The sequence below is a fragment of the Glandiceps talaboti genome, chromosome 4 (assembly GCF_964340395.1).
Source record: "Glandiceps talaboti chromosome 4, keGlaTala1.1, whole genome shotgun sequence".
Lineage (NCBI taxonomy): Eukaryota > Metazoa > Hemichordata > Enteropneusta > Spengelidae > Glandiceps > Glandiceps talaboti.
Window position 1 is genome coordinate 13,479,983 of NC_135552.1, and position 21,573 is coordinate 13,501,555.

A 21,573-nucleotide genomic window follows, 5' to 3' on the forward strand; every position below is an offset into this window, starting at 1 on the left:
AAAAAGAAGAATTTTCATCATTCTATCATTATCAGGAAAAACATTAAGTATTATTTTTCAGTCAAAAATAATTTATATGCCACTTCTAAACCCAGATGTCTGCATTTGGGGGAATACTCACTTTTAAAATTTGAGAATTATGATTCAACACACACCAAAAATAAAGAAATAAAAATATTTTAATTGTACTTTAGATTGTATGTGATTTGAAAGGTTATGTTATCACAACAATAATAACAACAACAACAACAACAACAACAACAACAACCAACCAACCAACCAAATTCCAGACCTTTATAAAGTGCAACATTTTGATGTGTACCATTCATTGATTTCAAGAAAAATGTGTCCAAAAGAAAACTATTTTTGAAATGCAACGTTGTCACGACTATCATTGCTAGCATATAATAGTTTCCATGGTAAAACACAGAGTTGCTTTGTGTATTATATCCTACTTATCTATTGTTACCATTGTGTAAAATATCTATGTTGACTGATTAACTCTAATGGTCTGCTCAAAGGCGGATAGACAACTTAGAAACCTTTAGTCTTTATTAGTTTAATAGGCTAGGTGGGATTTACTTGGATTTAAAACTAGACTACTATAGTGACTACTTACAACTGTAGAATGTCTAGTACTCGTACCTGAAGTGGTTGTTATATGTCAACACATTGTAAAGACAAAATTGTAACAATACCCTGGCTGTCATTGAACCTGGTACAGTATCTAATTGTCTATGTTCAAATCTAGTTTTAGTTTAACATTTACAAAGGATATCGAAGAAAACAATAAATGTGAAGAAAAAAAACCACAACTAATTCTAACGTTTGGTATTCACTGTGAAAAAATATGTCAAAATCTTTGAACAATAACTTGGCTGATCCCCCCCCCCCCCCCATAATGGTCGAGTCATGGACATGACTAAATATCACCCTCTGTTTTCATGAATTCTGCATGTAAAATGTTCTACTTGTCACCAGTAGTTGGGACAACACAGAAAACGTCTCTCTATAAAAATGGTCCATTTTGAGATTATAGCCATGATGAACGACATGGGAAGAATGTTATAGCTACTTCAGTACTGCCCTTGGCAAAATACAGTGCTTTAGTGATGTAGTAGTGTTTTTACTAATAGGGTGTCAGACATAGAGTGGATAATTCATTCCAATTTATAGCTTCCTATTTCAAACCCTTTACTATTGGGATGATCCTTTGTACATATTAGTATTGCTATGGGGAACTCATTTTAGTAGTTTAGTATTTGTCTTCTTGAAAACCTATAGCTCTAATGTTGAACATTTTCATGGGTAAACGGTTTAAAATGGTGTTGCCAATAGCTAAAGTATCATCTCTGTTTGAGAAATTTGGATAAGAGCTGCAACAATTCATCCAACAGTGGAGATACTAGTGTAGCCATGATTTCAGTGTTTGCTGTTTTCAAATCAAGCAGTTAGCCAAGAACCCATGCTAGCTACCAGTATAGGGCATTTTTTTTTACAGAGCACAGAACAGCATACAGTATCTTCAACATCAATGAGACATTTCTATACAGCAGAACAGCGTATAGTCTAGTACTATCCGTGAATTAAATCTCAAGAAGAGATGGTTTGATACCATGTGTAGTATCTAGACTGTTAGAACAGCAGGAGAAATGCCCAGTACATGAAATTTAGAACAGGTATACTAAATGAAACATTAAAAGATTTTACATCTGTGCAATTTGATAAACTTTTGAATGAAGCCACTCTTGGCAAATTGTGATTTCTACAATCAGTTGTCACGCCAGTTCCTAGCAAATTAGATTTTAAAGTTGTACTCCCTAAGTTAGTACAGCAGGCAAACAATACATTAAGATACTAATCTGAAAGTAGGCACACTCCCCTAAATTACTGACAACAATAAGATGAAATTTATACTGGCAATATGAGAGAGCTAATACAAAGTTCAACTCTTTGAATTTATTCATATGGATTGATGTAACAAGAAAATGAAATTTGTCAAAACTAGTGTTCTCAATGATATACCATGTAAAGTTAACATGAATGAACAATTTACAGTGGACTAACTTGTAAAGTTTGCATGAATGAACTGTTCACAGTGATCTAACTTGTAAAATTTGCATGAATGGGGGTTATCAATGAATCGCAATTATGGCACTTCTACTGATAGAAGTGCAGTTTAGTTCATGAAGAAGCAATCTGGTTAAAATTTGATGTAGAGAGAGAAAGATTTCTTTGATGTCATTGCTGTCTTTTTTGCCACTTTTCTCAGATTCTTTTTATGATGGTTTATGCCTTCTGGGTTATCACCTTTCGTCATTCACATCATACATACACAGAACGACATAAGTGGTAAATGAAAATGATGAATTTAAGCAGATAATATTCTTTCATCAGATTTTCAATCAATTTATAGGAAAGCATGCCCAATCGCAAATCTTGAATGTAAAATGTTTTCAAGGAAATTTTCTGTACAGTGTAGGTACATGTTATTAGCACCTCCCTTGTTGGTTATAAAGAGTGAAATGAAGATTGATAGGGATACTGCAAAGAACAAAATTACAACAAAACCCAACCTTGAAAGAAAACCCTCAAGGAAATCCAGGCACTCCTAAAATCTGCAGTAGCTGCTGAATAGACTGTGAGGTGGTAAAGAGCCAACTAAAAGGATTCAAGGGAATGTTAGATCATTCTGAAATTTTGTTTTACCCAGTGAGCCATATATTATACATGTACCTAAAAAAAATCAGACTGCTAATATCACTTACAAAGTATTAGAGAATTCATATGTAGTCTTGATTTTGCCTTAATATTAGTAAAATCCTGTGATTATAAATGTTAGGTACTGACCAGGAATTCCAGTAATAAGTAAATGGCGTTACAGATGTTATAGGTTTTAGCGTAATGTTACTAATATATAATTTTTAGGCTATTCAGTGCCTTTCAGACAATAACTTCCAAGCTTTACAAGACAGCACAGCACCATCAAGTATCAGAAACTATTCTTTATAGATAAGCTTGAAATATGTTCTAATAGTATAGTGGTCATTATAAATTCACAAGATGAAATAATGTACCAATAATTGCAAGTATACCTGTCCTTTACAAATTTAATTATCTCAGTGTCTGTTGTTTTTTAAATACTCATGGACACTATTTCTACCTTTGAAAAAAAGAGTCCTGGAATACTCAAAAAGATGGTGATTTAAAAAACTTTTTTAGTGACTGTAAATATCAATGACTCATTCACACTGTGTTACAGATTTGACTTTTGTAAACCCCGTCTACAGATACTTCAATAGGTAAAACAAACATAATTACTACTGTGGTAATATGATACAAAGTTATTCCAATTGTGTATTCAAAGCATGCAGAATTTTAGGACAGAGCATGCAGAAGTTGGAGAGCCAATTGTAAAGAATTACTACACCGCTGTGATTTAAATAGGCAATAGGGTCAACATTGTGTAAAGCAAGGTAACCTTCACATCAATATTTTCTGTCTATTGTACTTTCCGTACTCTCCACCAGACAGTCTACAACAATGCACAAAACAGATATCATCACATGCACACACAAATGTTTGATGTCACCACCTCCTGTCTGAGGTTATGTACCGTGGTTTCGTAGTAACATTACTAACAACAAACCAGCATATTGGTACACAGACAAAGTCCTGCTTGCAGACAGAGTAAGTTGGGATTCGATTCTGACATTATGCCCTCTCCTCCAGATGGACATTGTCAGTGTTGCGTCATACACTGTCTGCAAGCAGGACCACATAAAGACAACCTGGTTTCACCAGTATACATTATTCACCTTGTGGACCCATTGTATCTGTTTGACAGGCTTTCCTGTACTTTACACAAGATTAAAAGAGTTGACATAATCTGATGTGACATTTTATTGCAACTTTTATTACTGTTTTACGGCTATTCTAAAGATCATGAAAAGTGTAAACAAAACAAATACTTTGTTGTTATGCTGTTGATGTTTTGATGACCTACAAAGTTTGGAGTGCTTGTTGTTGTAAAATGTTTGTTATGTTCAGGATGAAGTTACACATGTTTTTATTAGTGAGTGCATTGTAATCAAAGCTTTCGAGAACGTGCATGCACACCTTATCTTATTTTCAGGAGGGCATGGTTTCAACACAGTGTTGTGGGTTAGGCTGATGGGAGAGTTCTTAAGTCTTCTCTGCACAAACCAAATGATTTTCAACAGGGCAGTCCACTTTGTGAGAGATTGCAGTTCAAAAAGTATAATTTGAATGATTTCTTTTTTGCATAATTATTTTTTTTTAAATTCCGTTTTGAACTAATGCATCCTTTCATTAATTTAATAATTGTGAAATTTAAAGTATTAGATTTTGAATTATAATGATGACGTGTTTTTTTAGTTGTGTGCATGACCAGACAATAGCTAGATATTGATAAATCTCATATTGATAGTTGTTTAGTGATCTAAATGTGAACTTTGACCTCTTCAAAATGACTTATTTGTAGTATCTGTCTGTCATCAATCCATACCTAAGTGATATCATATGATTAGTAGAACAATATTTGCAATCAAATACTAGAAATTTAAGGAGGTTTTTAGTCAAAATGTCAATTATCTCAACATTGATGTCTTTGTCACAGGTACTACTAAAGTGCAAAATATCCTGAAAATGTACTTTCTCTCAGGTACTTCTGACAATTTGTGTTTAGTTTCAACATGTTTACAGGAGATATGATAATTCTTTTAGTTGTCTGAGGATAATTCAAAGACCTTTGTTAGCTGAAGATCTGATTTGATAACTTATGTTCAGCCAGAGTTGTGAAAGGCAGCATGACTGGTCTAGAGGCGGTCTATTGGGTTTAATTTTTAAAAAAAGAGATCTTCAGATTCAAAGCTAACAGATAGTGTCTCGGCTACGGCATGACATATCCATGTGTGTTTTCAATTTCACTATGAACTCCATCACCAGTAAATGAGTACAAAATGGCTGAATTCTTCAACCTGCTCACCTCTCAGAAGGCTTTTTCAAGAAGTTTGATTCAAACTATAAACTTCACAAACTGATTTTGTCATCTGGTATAATGGTGTCAAATAAAAATCTGACTCAAACTACAACAATTGACATTGTCTTTTTAAGTTCAAGATCACAGTGATGTCTAACACTTGTATGTTTACACAACATCTTTCAAGTTGAAGGTTGGTCACATCATAGACAATAGAAGAGGTGATGATTGTGTAGAAATGAGTTTGAGAAATTATGTTAGGTTTATTATTAAAATGGAATAATATAATCATAAAATCACATACATATCTTGGGAAATACCCCAGTTCTATCAATTTATAAGGTTTTTTTCAATTAATTAATCAAATAATCAGTCAGTCAGTCAATCGATCAATTGATCAATCAGTCAAGCGATTGATAAATCAATTGATCAATCAATTAGTCAATCAATGATAAATCAGTTGATCAGTCAATCAATCAATCCATCAATCAATCAATCAATCAATCAATCAATCAATCAATCAATCAATCAATCAATCAATCAATTACACAGTCAGTCTGGTTAATCTTCATCCATATTTAAATGTCCTTTACAATGTACATGTAGTAATTGTGCTGTCATTTTGCTTTCTTTGATGTGTACATGTACTATAATTTGGAGCCCAGGGGGCTGAACAGTACTTGAATCAATCAATGTAAGTTTTTAAACAACACTACATGTATGTTGTGAACCAGTACTCACCAATGGTTTTGGTATGGTTCAGTTCACCTCATATACAATAAAATGAAATAATGTGTACAATATAATTCCATAACAATAAAAACAAAGATGGAAATTTATCTCAATACATTTGTATCAACATTCAGTGAGTCTGAAGAGCTCAAAATTAGCAGTCATCCGGGCCACATACTAAAGAATACATAATTTATTAAAGGTGGGTAGGTATTATGTTGGACCAATGGAAATCAATAGAACACTGTAGCCGAGACAGTTCACTTGGCTAAAATCTTATTAACAAAACATAGAAGTTAAAATTTGGGTCCTGACTGCAAAAACTGATCAGCTGAAAATTAGTCATTGTTCAGGACATGTAAATCACTTTAAAACGTCATATCTAGACTACCTAATTTATAAGGTGGTAGTCTGCTTTAAAAGCCCAATGGAAATCAATAGAAAACTGTAACTTAGACAGTTCACTTATTCACAAATGTAGAAGTTAAAATTCGGGTCCTGACTGCAAAAACTGATCAGGACATATAAATCACTTAACATCATATCTAGACTACCTAATTTATAAGGTGGTAGTCTGTTTTAAAAGTCCAATGGAAATCAATAGAAAACTGTAGCTGAGACAGTTCACTTGGTGAAAATCTGACCACCAAGTATAGAAGCATTCAGACCCTGTGTAGTGCAAAGATGTAAATGACTTGAACTTAAACTAAATGCTTTTAGTTAATAATAGATAAAAATAAGATATGTTTTTTTAAAAATTTGTTTTCAAAGTTTACTTTTAGGTTTTTCATCGTTTATTATTGATCATGTCATTGTAATTATTAATAGATATGAATTTCCAAATGAGATTGTTGTCACATATCCATGACCTACTTGGTGAATCAATCGGTCAGCTGAGATGTCAACACTGAAAATCAATCGCTACCTTGACCTGACCTCAATTAAGGACAAAAAAGTCACAAGATTTCTGTCCACTTCACTGCTAAGTTGGTGGCAACAAAGAAATAGCATTGTATTCAAAATGTAGTCACTGCTATTGTGTGTCAGTGTTAATTTCTTAGACATTATTTTCCTCCTGGCTAAAATGAAAATTAATCTGTTCAATTCAGGCCACAATTGAAGATTATTGATTTTCAGTTAAATCTTTTATTTTGATCGCAAAATGCGGTGTTTTGATCTGTCCATGACATTTGTCGTCATAAGAGTTTGGACCCGATTTATTGATTTCGTCAATCCCTTGGCAAGGTGCCAAGTCGAGGTATCGTAAACAGTAATACCTCTCAAAATAACGACACCTACTGATAAGAGATCCAAGATACGAGTATAGAGTTTGGAATGTCGTGATTTGACCAACAAGTTGCTGTTGCATTCTGTTTGTCTTAATTTCGTAATTATTCTACTTTCAGGTCAACTAAAAAATACAAAACAACTCTCACTTGATCTTTTTCTTGTACTTTTTAATCCACTATACCTATACTATACATATTGACATATATTTATACAATTCTGTAAATTGCATAATTTTTCAGATATTTTCAATTTTATAGCAGTTGAAATAGCCATTTCTAGCACATGATGTGAAATATATACAAAACAGAAAAAGGAATGGGTTGTTGCTGTTTTCTTGGTTCTTTGTCATGTAAATTTTATTTGTCAAACTCCTTTCTTTGTAGAAGTAGTTCATTAGATATGCTGTTCGTGGACATAAATATTCATGATGTGGTCAATTTAGCAACATTTCTGAAACTGCAAATATTATGTTAACCCCTTTTAACATTGAACATGTGACAGCTGACCGTGTCTGTCTGTCGTCCCTGTACTTGACCAAGTGCAAGTTTGTTTATTCTACTTCTGACCCAGGACGGATGTTTTTTAACAGTGATTATTGATTGCCCTCAGACACTATTTAAGTCATGGACGTTTAGTATTGAGTCAGTGAGACTTGTTCTTTTGTCTTTCTGTGGACACTATATGTACGAATCTGTGGATTATTTCGGGTTGCAGATGTCAAGGCTCGTCTTTTTTTAGTCGATGTGTCAACATTTACAAAACAGAAGTATATTTGACACTGAGAAATCATTGACATTTGTATTAAAAAGAACAACTTGAACTTTTGGATGAGTTGAAATTTGTATTTATACAAAAGGATGTTTGTTATCAATTGTTCTATAGTTAGTATATATATAGTTTGCCAACTTGATTGGTCATAATATGCAAGCCTGTCTCAGTGTGCAGCAGTATTGGTATTGGTAGGGTAGGTAATTCACATTTTTAATTTTAGTCAACATGCTTCAGGTAAATATAGGTAATATAATGAATTGTGTGATTATTTCAATAGTAATTAATATCAATATATAAACTTTAATGTCCATTATATGGAAAACATACTATAGACATTTTATTTCAAGATTTATATAACCTGGTTTATGATTTAAAAAATGGTTTTATAGAATTCAGCATCCCGTCTGGTGTAAAGTTTAAGTTGTATAACAAGAAAACTGGTGTCAGAATCTTTTCCATACCATACAGAAATTAATCAAATTGATTCTGATACCCACAAATGTACAAGTCTACAGGTATGGACGAAAACTTCAGTTACACTTTCAAAAAAATTATACAACTGTGTATAATGTGTCAAAAATTTAAATGTTTATGTTGATACAGTTATCTATACAGATGAGCTGGCATCGATAACTCATAAATGTTCTAAAATTACTATTATACCTGTACTTTTATATTAAAATAATTGTTTATTTCTCGTGATTTTAGTCCGAGGTAATTTTAACAAGATTTCAGTGAGTACTCATCTGTGATCTAGATGATTAAGCTAACCCCCTATTTTACCCAATAAAATTAAATTCTTCCAATCAATATTGTATTAGTAGACATCATTCATAGAGTAAGAATTAACACTCACCTAGGGATGTCAACAAGGTCATTAGGAGCACAAAGCTGTATGGTTAGGGGTCACCATGAATGGTTCAATGTAATACTACACAATAGAAATTAATTCACCAACATGCATACCACAAAGTAGTGTATGTATTTAGTTCCCAAATTTCTGCTGGCATAGAAGGTGCTCAGATTGACGCCTCCTACTGCAGTGCATTTTGTGAGCATTTTTGAGAAGATTTCAAGTGAGCCACTTTTGATTAGCAGTACTTAGGCAATATAAACCAAGTATTAATTAAGGTAAGTGTTAAATACTATTAACAGTTATTTATGTATAATACCAAAATTTCCCTCCAAAAAAATAATATTTTGACAAGGACTTAGTCACCTGAAAGCAACTGAGAGAATTTTGTAATCACTTGCATTTCAGTTTTTCCCACTTTGTGCATTTTCTGTAAGGGATGACTTATCAAACAAAGCCAATTCCTTGCAACTGAAAGTGAGCAAAATTTGTACAAAGCAGTTGTACATTCTCACAAATTTGTAAATTGCATTTTAAGTTTTGTTTCGTCTATTATGTTGCATGTGCAGATAAAGTGTAAAGTGAAGTGCCCTAGTCTGACCTGGTTTTTCCAGTGAACTTTAAACGATTTTGAAGAATTTTTTTCTTCCGAATTTGAGCATTTTGGTCAAATTTACCATAGCTGCAGGACATTTTTTTGCAGTGCTATTTTTTCCTTGCATTTCCCTTTTTCATCAGGAATGTTTTTGAATTTTTTGTGTGTGCAATCCACACATGTACAATGTAATTATAGATGACAAATGCCAAATTTCAAGATATAATTATGTTTTCCTATTCAGTTTAAATGCTCGATTTTGCAATTTGTCATTGAAACGGCCTAAAATTGACCCCAAAGTGAAATAATTTGCATAATGCGTATCAAAATCATTTTAACTTTCATAAGCTTTGTTGTGTGGTGAAATTTCAAAAAATTGTTATCTGCCGAATATCTTTTGTCAGAAATGAGCTGTTTGATATATTGCACAAAAGCATGCTAGATATTTTAATTTCTGTGTAGATGTACATCATAGGGGAATACCGCACCCCTTTCCAACATAATAGCCTTTGTTCCCCCATCAATTAGGCTAATATTCAAATTTACTATAATGCACAACTAGGCACGTGGTACTCAGCATTCTGTGTCTAGTATAATACAACTTCCTGGGTCAGACACGTGTTTCCATGTTTTGCTTTAAATCAGGAACATACCATTTGAAGTAGGGGGGAGTCACATTTCCTAAGTTAAGATGTATGCGAAAATTCATCTTAAGATGACTTTGCAAAGCGAGTTCTAAGACAAGAATCATTCTCTGTTCGAAATAATTATATTTTGAATATTTTATCAGAAAATTTGGTGAAAATTTATTTTTCTTTCTAAATCGTAGTGAAAGTGACATCCCCATTCCAGAATGGAATGTCCCAGACAGTATGAATACTTAATATTTTTATTCAAATTTTAAATATTTAAATGATGTAACGTAAAAAATGGAGCAGCTGGCGTGGATTTTCACAAACCCTGCACACACTGTTATTTTGTAAATTATTAACACTCACTTCCTGGTTGAACTCACCAATATATATTACCCTTTGTGCAGAGAAAAAATAATTAGTTTTAGTTTTTGTCCTTGATTCATTTATTGTGTCTGCACATCACTGTCAAGTCTAAAGGAATAACATTATAAAAAGGTCATTGCCCTGAAAGATGGATTACAATTTGAACTTGAGAAAAATTATCATACATGACTGCAGACATTCATTCGGATTTTTATTGGACAGGTAATTGTCAACAGAAGAAGATTATGTGGGTTGTAATTTTTTCAAGGTTTTTCATTTGTATGTGTCAGTTGTAAAGTGAAAGTGTCTGTGTTTGCAATAAATTTTGCATTTTTGCACAAAATATTTCAAAATTATACAAAATTTGAGCTAAGAAGAAAAACTGGTATAAATAGACAAAGAGAATAAAAAATAGAGAGACAGATACCGATATAGTGAGGGATCCCGTAATAAAATTAATCATTCATGTAGGTCACTTTTTTCATATGTTAGATTTTCAATGTCAAATACACTTTGTTTTCTTTTTAACTTTTTAATTGAAAGTTTTATTGGAAAACCAGAGTAAAAAGGTACAAAAAGAATTACATTTGCGTTCTTAGTTTTGTTCTCAGTGGAACTTTCACAGAGTATATTAGCTTTGTAATAAATATTACATGGTGCAATTTGATGTAGCATGCTAAAAGGTTCATTGTCTATAATTTGGTGAAAATTAAGTCATTTTAATCTGTGTTCCGTTTGTCTCCATTGTTTTAATGTTTGATACAGCATTGCTTAGAAATACCTTTTAGATAGACCACAGAGAACAACAAACAAATTATGTTTTCACTGCGTAAACATAAACAAATTACATTGTCTTTATTCTGATGTCGTTAATTTGATGTCAGTAAGTTTGACATGTGAACAGTTATCAGTGAATGAACTAACTTGGAGATGATATTATTGTATGATTGGCAGCCTGAAGTAGAATACAGAATGAAAATCCTGTGTATTCAACTTCTTTGTCTGCTCAAAAATTTCCCATAGATGTAAATTGTAAAGCAGATAAATAAACCGGAGATTTTATTCAAAGTTACTCTAAATTTATTCATATTCTGGAATGTTTGCTTTAACTGATAACAATCAGCTGCTCATACAGAGACATCAAATGCTTTATCTTCTTTCTTCTTTTTCTTTTTACTATCAAGATGATATTTTCCCTAGCTCAAACATTGTGTACTCTAGCAGTCGAGAGCCCACATCCTTCATTGTAATACAATTAGATGGTATTCCCCAATATTTTTCTTCGTTCAGCCAAGGGAAATATGAATGACCTGAGGGGCTTTGTCACTATGAGTTGCTAGACAAGTAGTGACAACCCGTAGGTCACAAGTATTTTCTGGCTGAATGAAGAAAAATATTGGAGAATAACATATTTATAGCAGTGCCAGTAATATCAAAGAAATATCAGGGAAAGTAATGGTAATTTTGAACGTTTTGACTCATATTTCAAACAAAAGCAGAACAGTGACATAGACATGAATTGTCGTGACGTAGACGCACGTTGTAGAATGACCAGAGTATATATTCCATATTTTTTGTTCAACTTGGCTTGTACATGGTATAGTACCATATATTACCATGATAGTACATATATTTCAAAATGTATGTCCTATTTGATTTATTGACGGTAGCTATGCAATTTTCACTATTCTAGAAATTTTCTAGTTGCTCCAATTTTGCAGTTTCATAGCTTAGCTGTAATACATCCCAAACAATGCACACAATAGGGTGGGATCATGGATAAAAAAAAAGGATCAAAGCACCCAAAATTTACCAAATTGACACAGTTCTAAAATTACGTACCTATAAAATGGGAAATACATGAAACAGGAAAAATCATAATAAGTCAATATTATATTCTCTATTTTCATTTTGAACAATGTATATTGATCAGTGTTTGGAGTGTGATGTATACAGCTTGCTCCTGTTATCAAAACCCCAATTATGGATTCTCAATGTCTATTGTTCAAATCTTCATCATACATGAGATGCACATGCTGGTACACAGGCTAATGAAACACAATAGCGAGCACTATACTGACATCTCATACCTAAAAAAGACCATCCCTTGGGATTACAATTGAGCACTGATGTGTGGACGTATTGTTAACGCATTTTGTCTACTGTGGCATACACAGTATAGTATTTGTTGATGACTAGGCTCTTCATTCATTATATTCTGACTATTGAAGAGGTTACTCAAAGAGAGATTAGCATCCCAGGCAGACAGTGCGTCCTTCGGAATAATCCACACAGAGGGAACAAACAACAAATGTCCCCAAAACAACACAAAAAAGAAACACACAGGATACTGTTAATGCATACTGTATCCTTCGGAATAATCCACACAGGGAACAAACAACAAACATCCCCGACCCCAAAAAAAACCACAAAAAGAACACATGGGATACCAGTAGTATTTACTGTATACCCTGGTCGGCTTAAATTGAACACACTGATGAGATCACAAGAAGATGACGTAGACATACATTATCTTTGAATACAGGAACTGCAATTTGAAAGTGACATACAGAAAATTTTGAAAGACATATAGAAAGAAAGTATTTGTATTACATACATTTTTTAAAGTATCACAGTAATTTATTGTGACTAACACAAAAATGTATGTTAAAATATATATTTTAATTATTTACTTTTCCAAATTTTCCGTATAATGCAGTGATATTGTTAGTTTGTCCTTGTATACCTAGTATACCACCATGAATTTTCAAAGGGCAGGTTAGATATATGTAAGACAGAACAAAGGGACTCTAAAACTCTAAAAAGGAAAAAGCTTTTGAAAGTAATAATTATATTAATTTTTTTATTGATAATTTGTTGGACAATGCTGCAGATGTTGGCATTTGATTTGTACATGATATTATCCACTTTTCATTCTTTACTATATTATTAGGCAGTATCAAATTTATTGATTCTGTTAAAGTTACATGTAAATTGTAGGAAATATTATATTTGATTTAGAATTAAAAGCAATTGTTTTAGCTATGTTGAATCTGTATTTAATAGTTGTAAGAGAGTGATTCTGAGCTTTATTTCTACACTGCTTTCTTTCCAGTGTTTTTGTGGCTCAAGACCATTCTCCCCATCTACAAAAAAAAAGGGGGGGGGGGGGTATATATTAAAGGCACATGTGCCAGATCTGAATGTTTTTTCTGTGGCAGTTTTGTTTCATATGGAGCATTATATGTGTTATATTGTTAATTATTACTGTACTACCCATGATATATGTAACATTGCAGTTAAGTAAAACCTAATGAATGGTTTGATGACTTAATTTTTGGGTGTACCCAAAAATTGCCTTTTAACATTGGGTATGTAGGGAAAAGGCACATGCATAAATCTGCCAATAATATATGGATATTTCATACTTTTAAGACACAAATCAATGTAAAAATACAATTTAATTATTTAAACATTTTAATGACTGAAGCCTTTTAATTACAAGGGATCCCATTGATAAACATCCTATTCCCTTTTGGTTTGACAGGAAAAGGAGCAGGGTAGGGTTTTACATCAGTTTTGGATTAAGGGGGTCCTTGTGGGTCCTTGGGGCCCCGAGGTCTGAAAATTTGGGGTTCCCACTGCAAATCTGGAGGTCATTCACAAAATCAAGAAATTAAAGTGTTAAATGAGTTAATAGGACAATGAAGAGGTCAAAAGAAACAATTGAATTGAATCGAATCGAACCGAACCGAACTGAACCGAACCGAACCGAACCGAACCGAACCGAACTGAATTGAATTGAATTGAATTGGTAAATGAAAACATAAATAAATATTATTTTAAGACCAGTCTTTATTCTACCATGATTAGGTAACAACAGCTTTTGTTATACATATACATTAACAATGGTCTTGTCTTGTTATGATAATGAACTATTGTCTGTGTATATTATATTGAAATCTGACCATGACATTGAAATTGACATTGCTAATAGCCCTTTCAAAAATCTGCCTACACTTGAGACTTTCGTGTCATCATTGTGCATAAACACAATATACCAGACTAGTAATTAATGAAAATTAGTCTTTGAGAACTAGCTGAAGACTGCAAAAATTGCAAAATTTTCTAGTAGCAAAAATATCTAGGTTTACAGTATTCTATTCAGATGTAGATTGTATGATGTATTTGAATTAGTTTAAGAATGTACAGACATGTAACTTTCTGCCAAACTATGTATCAATCTACCGATACACCAAATTGTAACTTTCTGCCAAACTATACACCAATCTACCCATCTGATCAAATTGTAACTTTCTACCAAACTATATATCAATCTACCGATACACCAAATTGTAACTTTCTGCCAAACTATACACCAGTCTATCAATACACCAAATTGTAACTTTCTGCCAAACTATGTATCAATGTACCGATACACTAAATTGTAACTTTCTGCCAAACTATACACCTGTCTCTCAATACACCAAATTGTAACTTTCTGCCAAACTATGTATCAATGTACCGATACACCAAATTGTAACTTTCTGCCAAACTATACACCAGTCTATCAATACACCAAATTGTAACTTTCTGCCAAACTATGTATCAATGTACCGATACACCAAATTGTAACTTTCTGCCAAACTATACACCAGTCTATCATTACACCAAATTGTAACTTTCTGCCAAACTACATCACATTGACTTGAAATATATGATACCAAGGTTAATAATATACAATTATATTGTTTTCTATCTTACAGGATACACCAGAGTCAAGATGTAGAAGATCTTAGTTTGTGTGAAAAATGGATATAAACTCTGGTCCCTATATAAACTATTGTTTATATTTACTCTATTTACTCAGAAGGTGAAGAAAAAAAATGAAAACAATGGCTGATGATTTTCTACAGGTTAATAAGGGTGAGTAATGTTCCCCATGGAAAGTTTACAAAATTAGCTGTTATAATGTGTACATGTTTTACCTCAGTCAATAACTATGATTGTGGAAGGGGTCCCATGTAAAATTGCCCCAGGGGGAAACTCAGGTAGAATCTACCTAAATACATTCCTACCATTCTTTATAGAAACACAACTTACAGTGAACACGTACATTGGTCTTCTTAAAGGACTATGAAAGAAAGCTTAAACTAAGGTTTTACTTCTCTATTCAACAGACAAAAGTGTCTCTAAAATTTGCAGTCCGTGAAGTGACATGTATTTGTGCAGAATAAATCCCTAGACTACAGGTCTTTTTATTTTTGATTCTGTGTTTCTGAGTTCATATTCTGGTCTTTGTCAAGCCCTGACATTCAAGTAAAGTGGTATGTATAATATCAAAACTCAACTGTAGAAAAAAAAAATTGATTGTATGCTGTCTCTTTCTTAATAAAAGTTTGTCTTTTCATAACACAAAACTAACAAATAAGTTCATACATCTTTGAAGAGACGTTATTATACCTTGAATAATACAAGTCTTGGTTACTCTTCCCCTTTTGGATCGTAAATGAAAACTACACTTTTTATCTCAGATCCTGTTTTCTTAGTTATTATAAAAATCTCACTTCTGCTAATCTTAACAGCTGATCAGCCTCGACCTGGTTCAAACCGTAGTACATCAGCGTCCAGTGCTAGTTCCACTGGTTCCCATAGAAACAAAGAGTTATTGAAGTCCTACCATGACCTGGCAGCTCACATCTTCAGTGATGGACGGGGAGTTGAACTAGAACAACAGTTCATTGCTGCTGCTAGAGACGGGGACTATCAAAAAGTGTCAGAGTTCTTACAGAGAATGAGTCAGGAGGTAAGGTTATTCTGGAATTCAACCATTTTGTTTGGAACCTACATTTTATAACTTTCAATGGATTTTATTACATTTGGGAATGTAGACTGTGATAAGCAAATATTGTGAAATACCATTTCCAATTATTTTGTCACCATTCCGATCAATCCAGTGTAAAGAATTCTGTTTGATATGTCAAAATGCACAGTATTACTTTCATCAAGTTAACTGAGCTTCCTTGTTTCAAGTCAAAACAATATTCAAAGGTTAGAAAAACAAAATGGCTGCACAATGGAAAAATTTCACTTCATGCATCCCGTTCTATCAAAATGTTCCTGAATCAACTTGTACATGGTCGTGGTCATTGGTTTGAGATATTAATATTTGTGTATTTTCTTGGTACTAGGTAATCAACATAGATTACAAGGACCAGAAGACTGGTAACACACCAATCATATGGGCCACTAAAAGAGGGCATACAAAAGTAAGTATACCCACAATGCATGTCTTCCCAAGTAAGGTCACATGACTTCCTGTCTGTGTTACAAGATAAGAATACCAGGAATCTTTAATATAAACAAGATATATTTATAACCAACATCTAAATATAGGTCAGAAATATGTTACAGATCTTATCTTATCCAACATAAAGTAATAAATTTCAAAGTTGTCAATATTTGAAGGCAGAGTAAGTTATCAGATGTTTATACACAAAGGGTGTGTTCACACTCAGATTATTATAGGCCCAAATAAAATCCATGTGTGGTTAAAAAACTAGAGTGAATTTTGTCACTTTGAAGGCAAAGTAAGTTATACACAAAGAGTGTACACACTGAAATTATTTTTTCAGTTTAGTCCAAAATAAACAATTTGGTCAAAAAATTAGTGTGAATAGACAGATTTTGTGTCAGTCAGAAGAGGAGTTTAGACTACACAAATGTTTTTCACTGATCATTGAAGATTGTTGAATATGAACAGGTTGGATATAACCTACCAAACCTAGCCCTGAGACTTGTCGTTGACTTTCAAATCTAGACTAAAAAAAAATAAATTAAAAATTAGAAATTAAAAAATTAAAAATTAAAAATTGATTTAAAAACTGACGATGAGTGTTTAGGCAATGCCAAACCTTCAAGTTAACTGTCGGTATATAACATTAATTAGCACCAAAAGTTAGAATTATGAGTTTGGATGTAGGCGTGTAATAATGTGTGAATGTAGAAACAACAACATACAATTTTGAGATCATTGAGACTGGACAAATGTTAGATGGTATGGACATTATACTATACACATTATATGTATATGCCAGATATCTCGCACATCTAATCTATTCCATTATCAAATTGTATATCACCAATTTCTGGCATAATATAAACAGAAAACAATTAAAGATAGTATTTATACATAGATTACAAATCTTAAAATAGTTCAAATACCAATGTCAAGGTTATCTTTGAAGTTTTGTGTTGAAAATTCAGACTTCTCATAGATAACCTTTGAGTAGAGATAGATTGAATTCCAAAACTGTGGTGATATAACTTGACTACTTTGGTATCCAGATATTGTCATCTCTCAGTACAGAGCCACAACAATGTCAAATAAATATGTTGTCACAGGAATCATCAAATACTAAACTATAATTTCCTGTTTTGTACCACTGTACGTCATAATTGTTGATTTTACTATAGCTGAAAACAAAGATTAGATTGATTAAATATTATATTCATTCATACTTCGTTATCCAATATTTTAAAATTACTTTATCGTTATTTGTACAACGTGTATTCTCAACCTAGTACACATGTACTGGATGCGTATACATAAATAATTTCTAATGAAGTTAAACTGAATTATTTTTACAACAGTTACAATGTCATAATCCAAGTCTCATAGATTTTGATTTGAAAAAATTTGAAAAAAGTCTTGCAGAATATATACTAGAGATAGCTCAGTTCTTTAAAAGAGGCCATATTGATGAAGATTGGGTATTTATTGTGGATTTTTAATTTATAAAACAATTTTATCATGATGTCCTACTTGAAAAATTAATGCAAAACAACAAGAACAAGTGTGTGTGTGACTCACTCAATACATTGCAAAAAGCTAACAAATGTTGTAAAAAAAGTTTGTTATTGTACGTACAATAACAAACATTTGACATATTTATTAATCTTTTGCAATTTATTGAGTTACAAACACAGACTTGGCATATGTTGTTTTCACATTGATTTTTCAAGTAGGAAGCCATGATATATTGTTTTATTAATTAAAAATCTACATAAAATATCCAATCCTCATCCATATGTCCACAGTAATTAAATGAAACAGATTCATTCATAGCAAAGAATCAAAAATAGTAACTCTGAATGTCTCTTTCCTAAAACATCTAGCTGTTTTCAAAAGACGAAAATCAAAGAATAAAAATGCACTTGCTTTGTCAGTCTACTGAACTCATACATGTACAAAATGTACTTGTATTTGCATTTGTTTAGGCCATTTTTTCTCATCCATCGATGAGCTCTACAGATAAAAATCTAAACTAGTGTTAAGGGGCTCTATCATTTCCTATTGGAATCTAGGTAACAAATGCAGGCAAAGTTTTGAATTCAAGTCATTCTAGTCACGATTCATGTATTGTTTCTGTCGGAAATTATCAAAACTTGACTTCTTGATATGTTTTTTTCTCAGATTGTACAATTGTTACTGAAATATGGTGCAGATATAACTCTCCGTAACTATGACAACGAAACGGCATTAGATGTAGCATCCCCCAGTATTAGAGAGATTTTATTAGATTCAGTGGACAGGACGGGTTGTACACCAAGACATTTACTACAGGCAGCCTGGCAGGGCAATGTCAAAGTACTCAAAAGATTGTTGGTAAGTAGAGAAGTCTAAATTATGGTGTCAAAATTATTCTGTGAAAAAAGTACAATGGAAAGAAAAGAAGTTAATTTACATGTTTTAAATAATAAGTCGAAAGTGTATTTATGTCATGTATGAGCCAGGTTCAACAAAAAATATGGAATATGTACTCTGGTTGTTCTACGTCACGAAAATGCATGTCTATATCACAACAACGTGTGTCTATGTCACGACTGTGTGTCTGTGTCACGACAACGTGTGTCTATGTCACGACTGTGTGTCTGTGTCACGACAATGTGTGTCTATGTCATGACAATGTGTGTCTATGTCATTGGTACTGCTGTTTTCAAAATGAGTCAAAACATTCAAAATTGCCATTACTTTCCCCAATTTTTCTTTGATATTACCGGCAGCGATATAATTATGTTATTCTCTAATATTTGTCTTCATTCAGCCAGACAATACTCATGACCTAAGGATTTTATCACTACTTTTCTAATGACAAGTAGTGAAAAAGACCCCTTAGGTCACTTGCATTTTTCCCTGTGGCTTGGCTGAACGAAGAAAAATATTGGGGAATATCTAAAAGTGTAATATCCCTGAACATGTTGTATCTTTTGAGACTCATTTTCTTGTCATTATTACCTGTATAGTCTGTAAAGGACCAAGTGTATATTACTTGTGTCCAGGTCAACTTCTGGAGATCACTGGATGTTACACAAAAAAGTTTCTAATATTTTGATGTTTATTTGTATTACAGATTGAAATTTAAAATTAATTCTTGATGTAAAGTACAAGAGTTACTAATAATTTGATATTGTTTTTATTTCAGAGTGAAAGTAAAATGCTTGATATAAATTGTCGTAATGCCGATGGTTATACTCCTTTGTTGCTGGTCACAAGAGATATTGACCTATTTGAAAAAAGTAAGTTATCTGTGTATTTTATTTTGAATTTATGGTCATGTATCAATTTGATATTTACAAACTGAAAAAGTACCTTGTTTTTGCAAGTTCACGTCATGACATCATTATATACATGTGTTATTGAAATTACCATATTTCCAGAATAGCTCAAATGTTGTGGTTCTGTAACATTGCTGTAACTTTTCACAAACAACACATGTAGTTATAAAAGTTCTTTCAGTGGACTGATTCATATGTTCCTGAAAGCAAGTTTATTACCATTACTTGAGTATTCCTCCATCCCCCCCCATCCCCCCCCCCTCCCACTAAACAATCAATATCACATTGTGATTGAACATCAGGTCCCACCCTTCATTAGTGCACAATATACATTATGAAAACAAAATTGTGACCAAAAATAAACTGGTCAAATTGCTTGAGTTCACATAGCAGTAAAATAAACATGTTGAGAAACAAACAAAAATTGATCAATGAAACAAAACCTTAAAGTCATATGAAAGTGAAAGAGTACATAAAATAGACTATGAAATCAACAGAACAACCCCTCTCCCCCCCCCCCCTGACAACCAATAACAAAATGTGATTCAGTGCCCTCCACACCTTCAATAGGCCAACCATACAGTGCCTTTAGTATGTGTAAATGAAAGAGTATTTGAATTTGAATGTAAAATCAATGTTACCCTCCCCCCTCCCCCCATCAAATATGATAAAGCAATATCAAAACGTGATTCAATCCCTTCCTAGCCCCACCCGTCACTCCCACCCTCCCCATTAGATGACAATGTCACCAATCATACATATCAATGAGAATCTATTTAAACTTGAATATGAAATGAATGTGACATTGCATGTTGGAAATGTCCTTGTAGTGATAATGGTAAGCAAATAGTCATGAATGACAGCATTGATATACAAAACCTGTAATTGTACAAGACTGCCTGACATTGCAATGATTGCATAGAGTAAAGCTGAGATTCAATTCATATGCAAGTCATCCAATGACCTTTCCAACAAACAAAACTTACTTTTGTTAGTGTTCTTATCTTTGTTCTGTGTCTTTGTTCTGTGTCTTTTGTAATTTTCTGTGGATTTCTGTTGTACTTTTGTTGTCCATTGTGTAACGCTAATTTACAGTAAATGCAGCTTTTAAAATTGTCAAAAAAAAAATCGTAATTAGCATTGACCATAGTTAGTACTAATGGGATGTGATACGATGAACAAAATAAAAATCCACCTTGATTTTAGCATTTTTTTTTTACAGTAAATTCCAAGGTAAAGACACTTTTCCTGTTTGGAAAGGCTGTTTTCCTGTCTGGAAATTTACTATTATAATATAAAGTGATTATCAACTCTTGTCCAGTATGGCTACATAATTAAAAGCGTACAAAACTAGATTTTAGTCATATCAGCTCTAAGGATTATATGTAACCTGGGTTGCATAATGTATTGTAGTTTTTACATGTAATACTGTAATAATTTTGAAAAACTGTTGATTTTTTTCAGTTTGGCCAAAATGTGGACATGTACATGCAAAACGTTTAATTGGATGTATATTGTTTTATTTCAGTTGGCAAGGCAGTAAAGAACTATAGCCCGTCTGAAGTAGTGTCAATTTTGGTGCAAAACAGAGCGTAAGTATTGTGATGAGTGACCGATTTCAATATACTAGTATGCAATGTTTGTTTAATAGTTAGAGTATATTTCCATGCCAGGTAATGGATGTCACAACTTTTGGGGGGCAAACATCTGTTAT

General features: G+C 32.7%; 1 protein-coding gene across 1 annotated transcript in view; it reads left to right on the forward strand.

The window, feature by feature from the left end:
- The window catches only part of LOC144434194 (uncharacterized), a 52,612-nt gene that overhangs the window by 15,797 nt on the left and 15,242 nt on the right, over positions 1 to 21,573 (forward strand). Inside the window, 5 exon segments of the mRNA XM_078122648.1 lie at positions 15,008 to 15,167; positions 15,827 to 16,047; positions 16,433 to 16,510; positions 18,718 to 18,909; positions 19,727 to 19,820. Coding sequence (XP_077978774.1) covers positions 15,128 to 15,167; positions 15,827 to 16,047; positions 16,433 to 16,510; positions 18,718 to 18,909; positions 19,727 to 19,820 — 625 coding nt within the window. The 5' untranslated portion in view covers positions 15,008 to 15,127.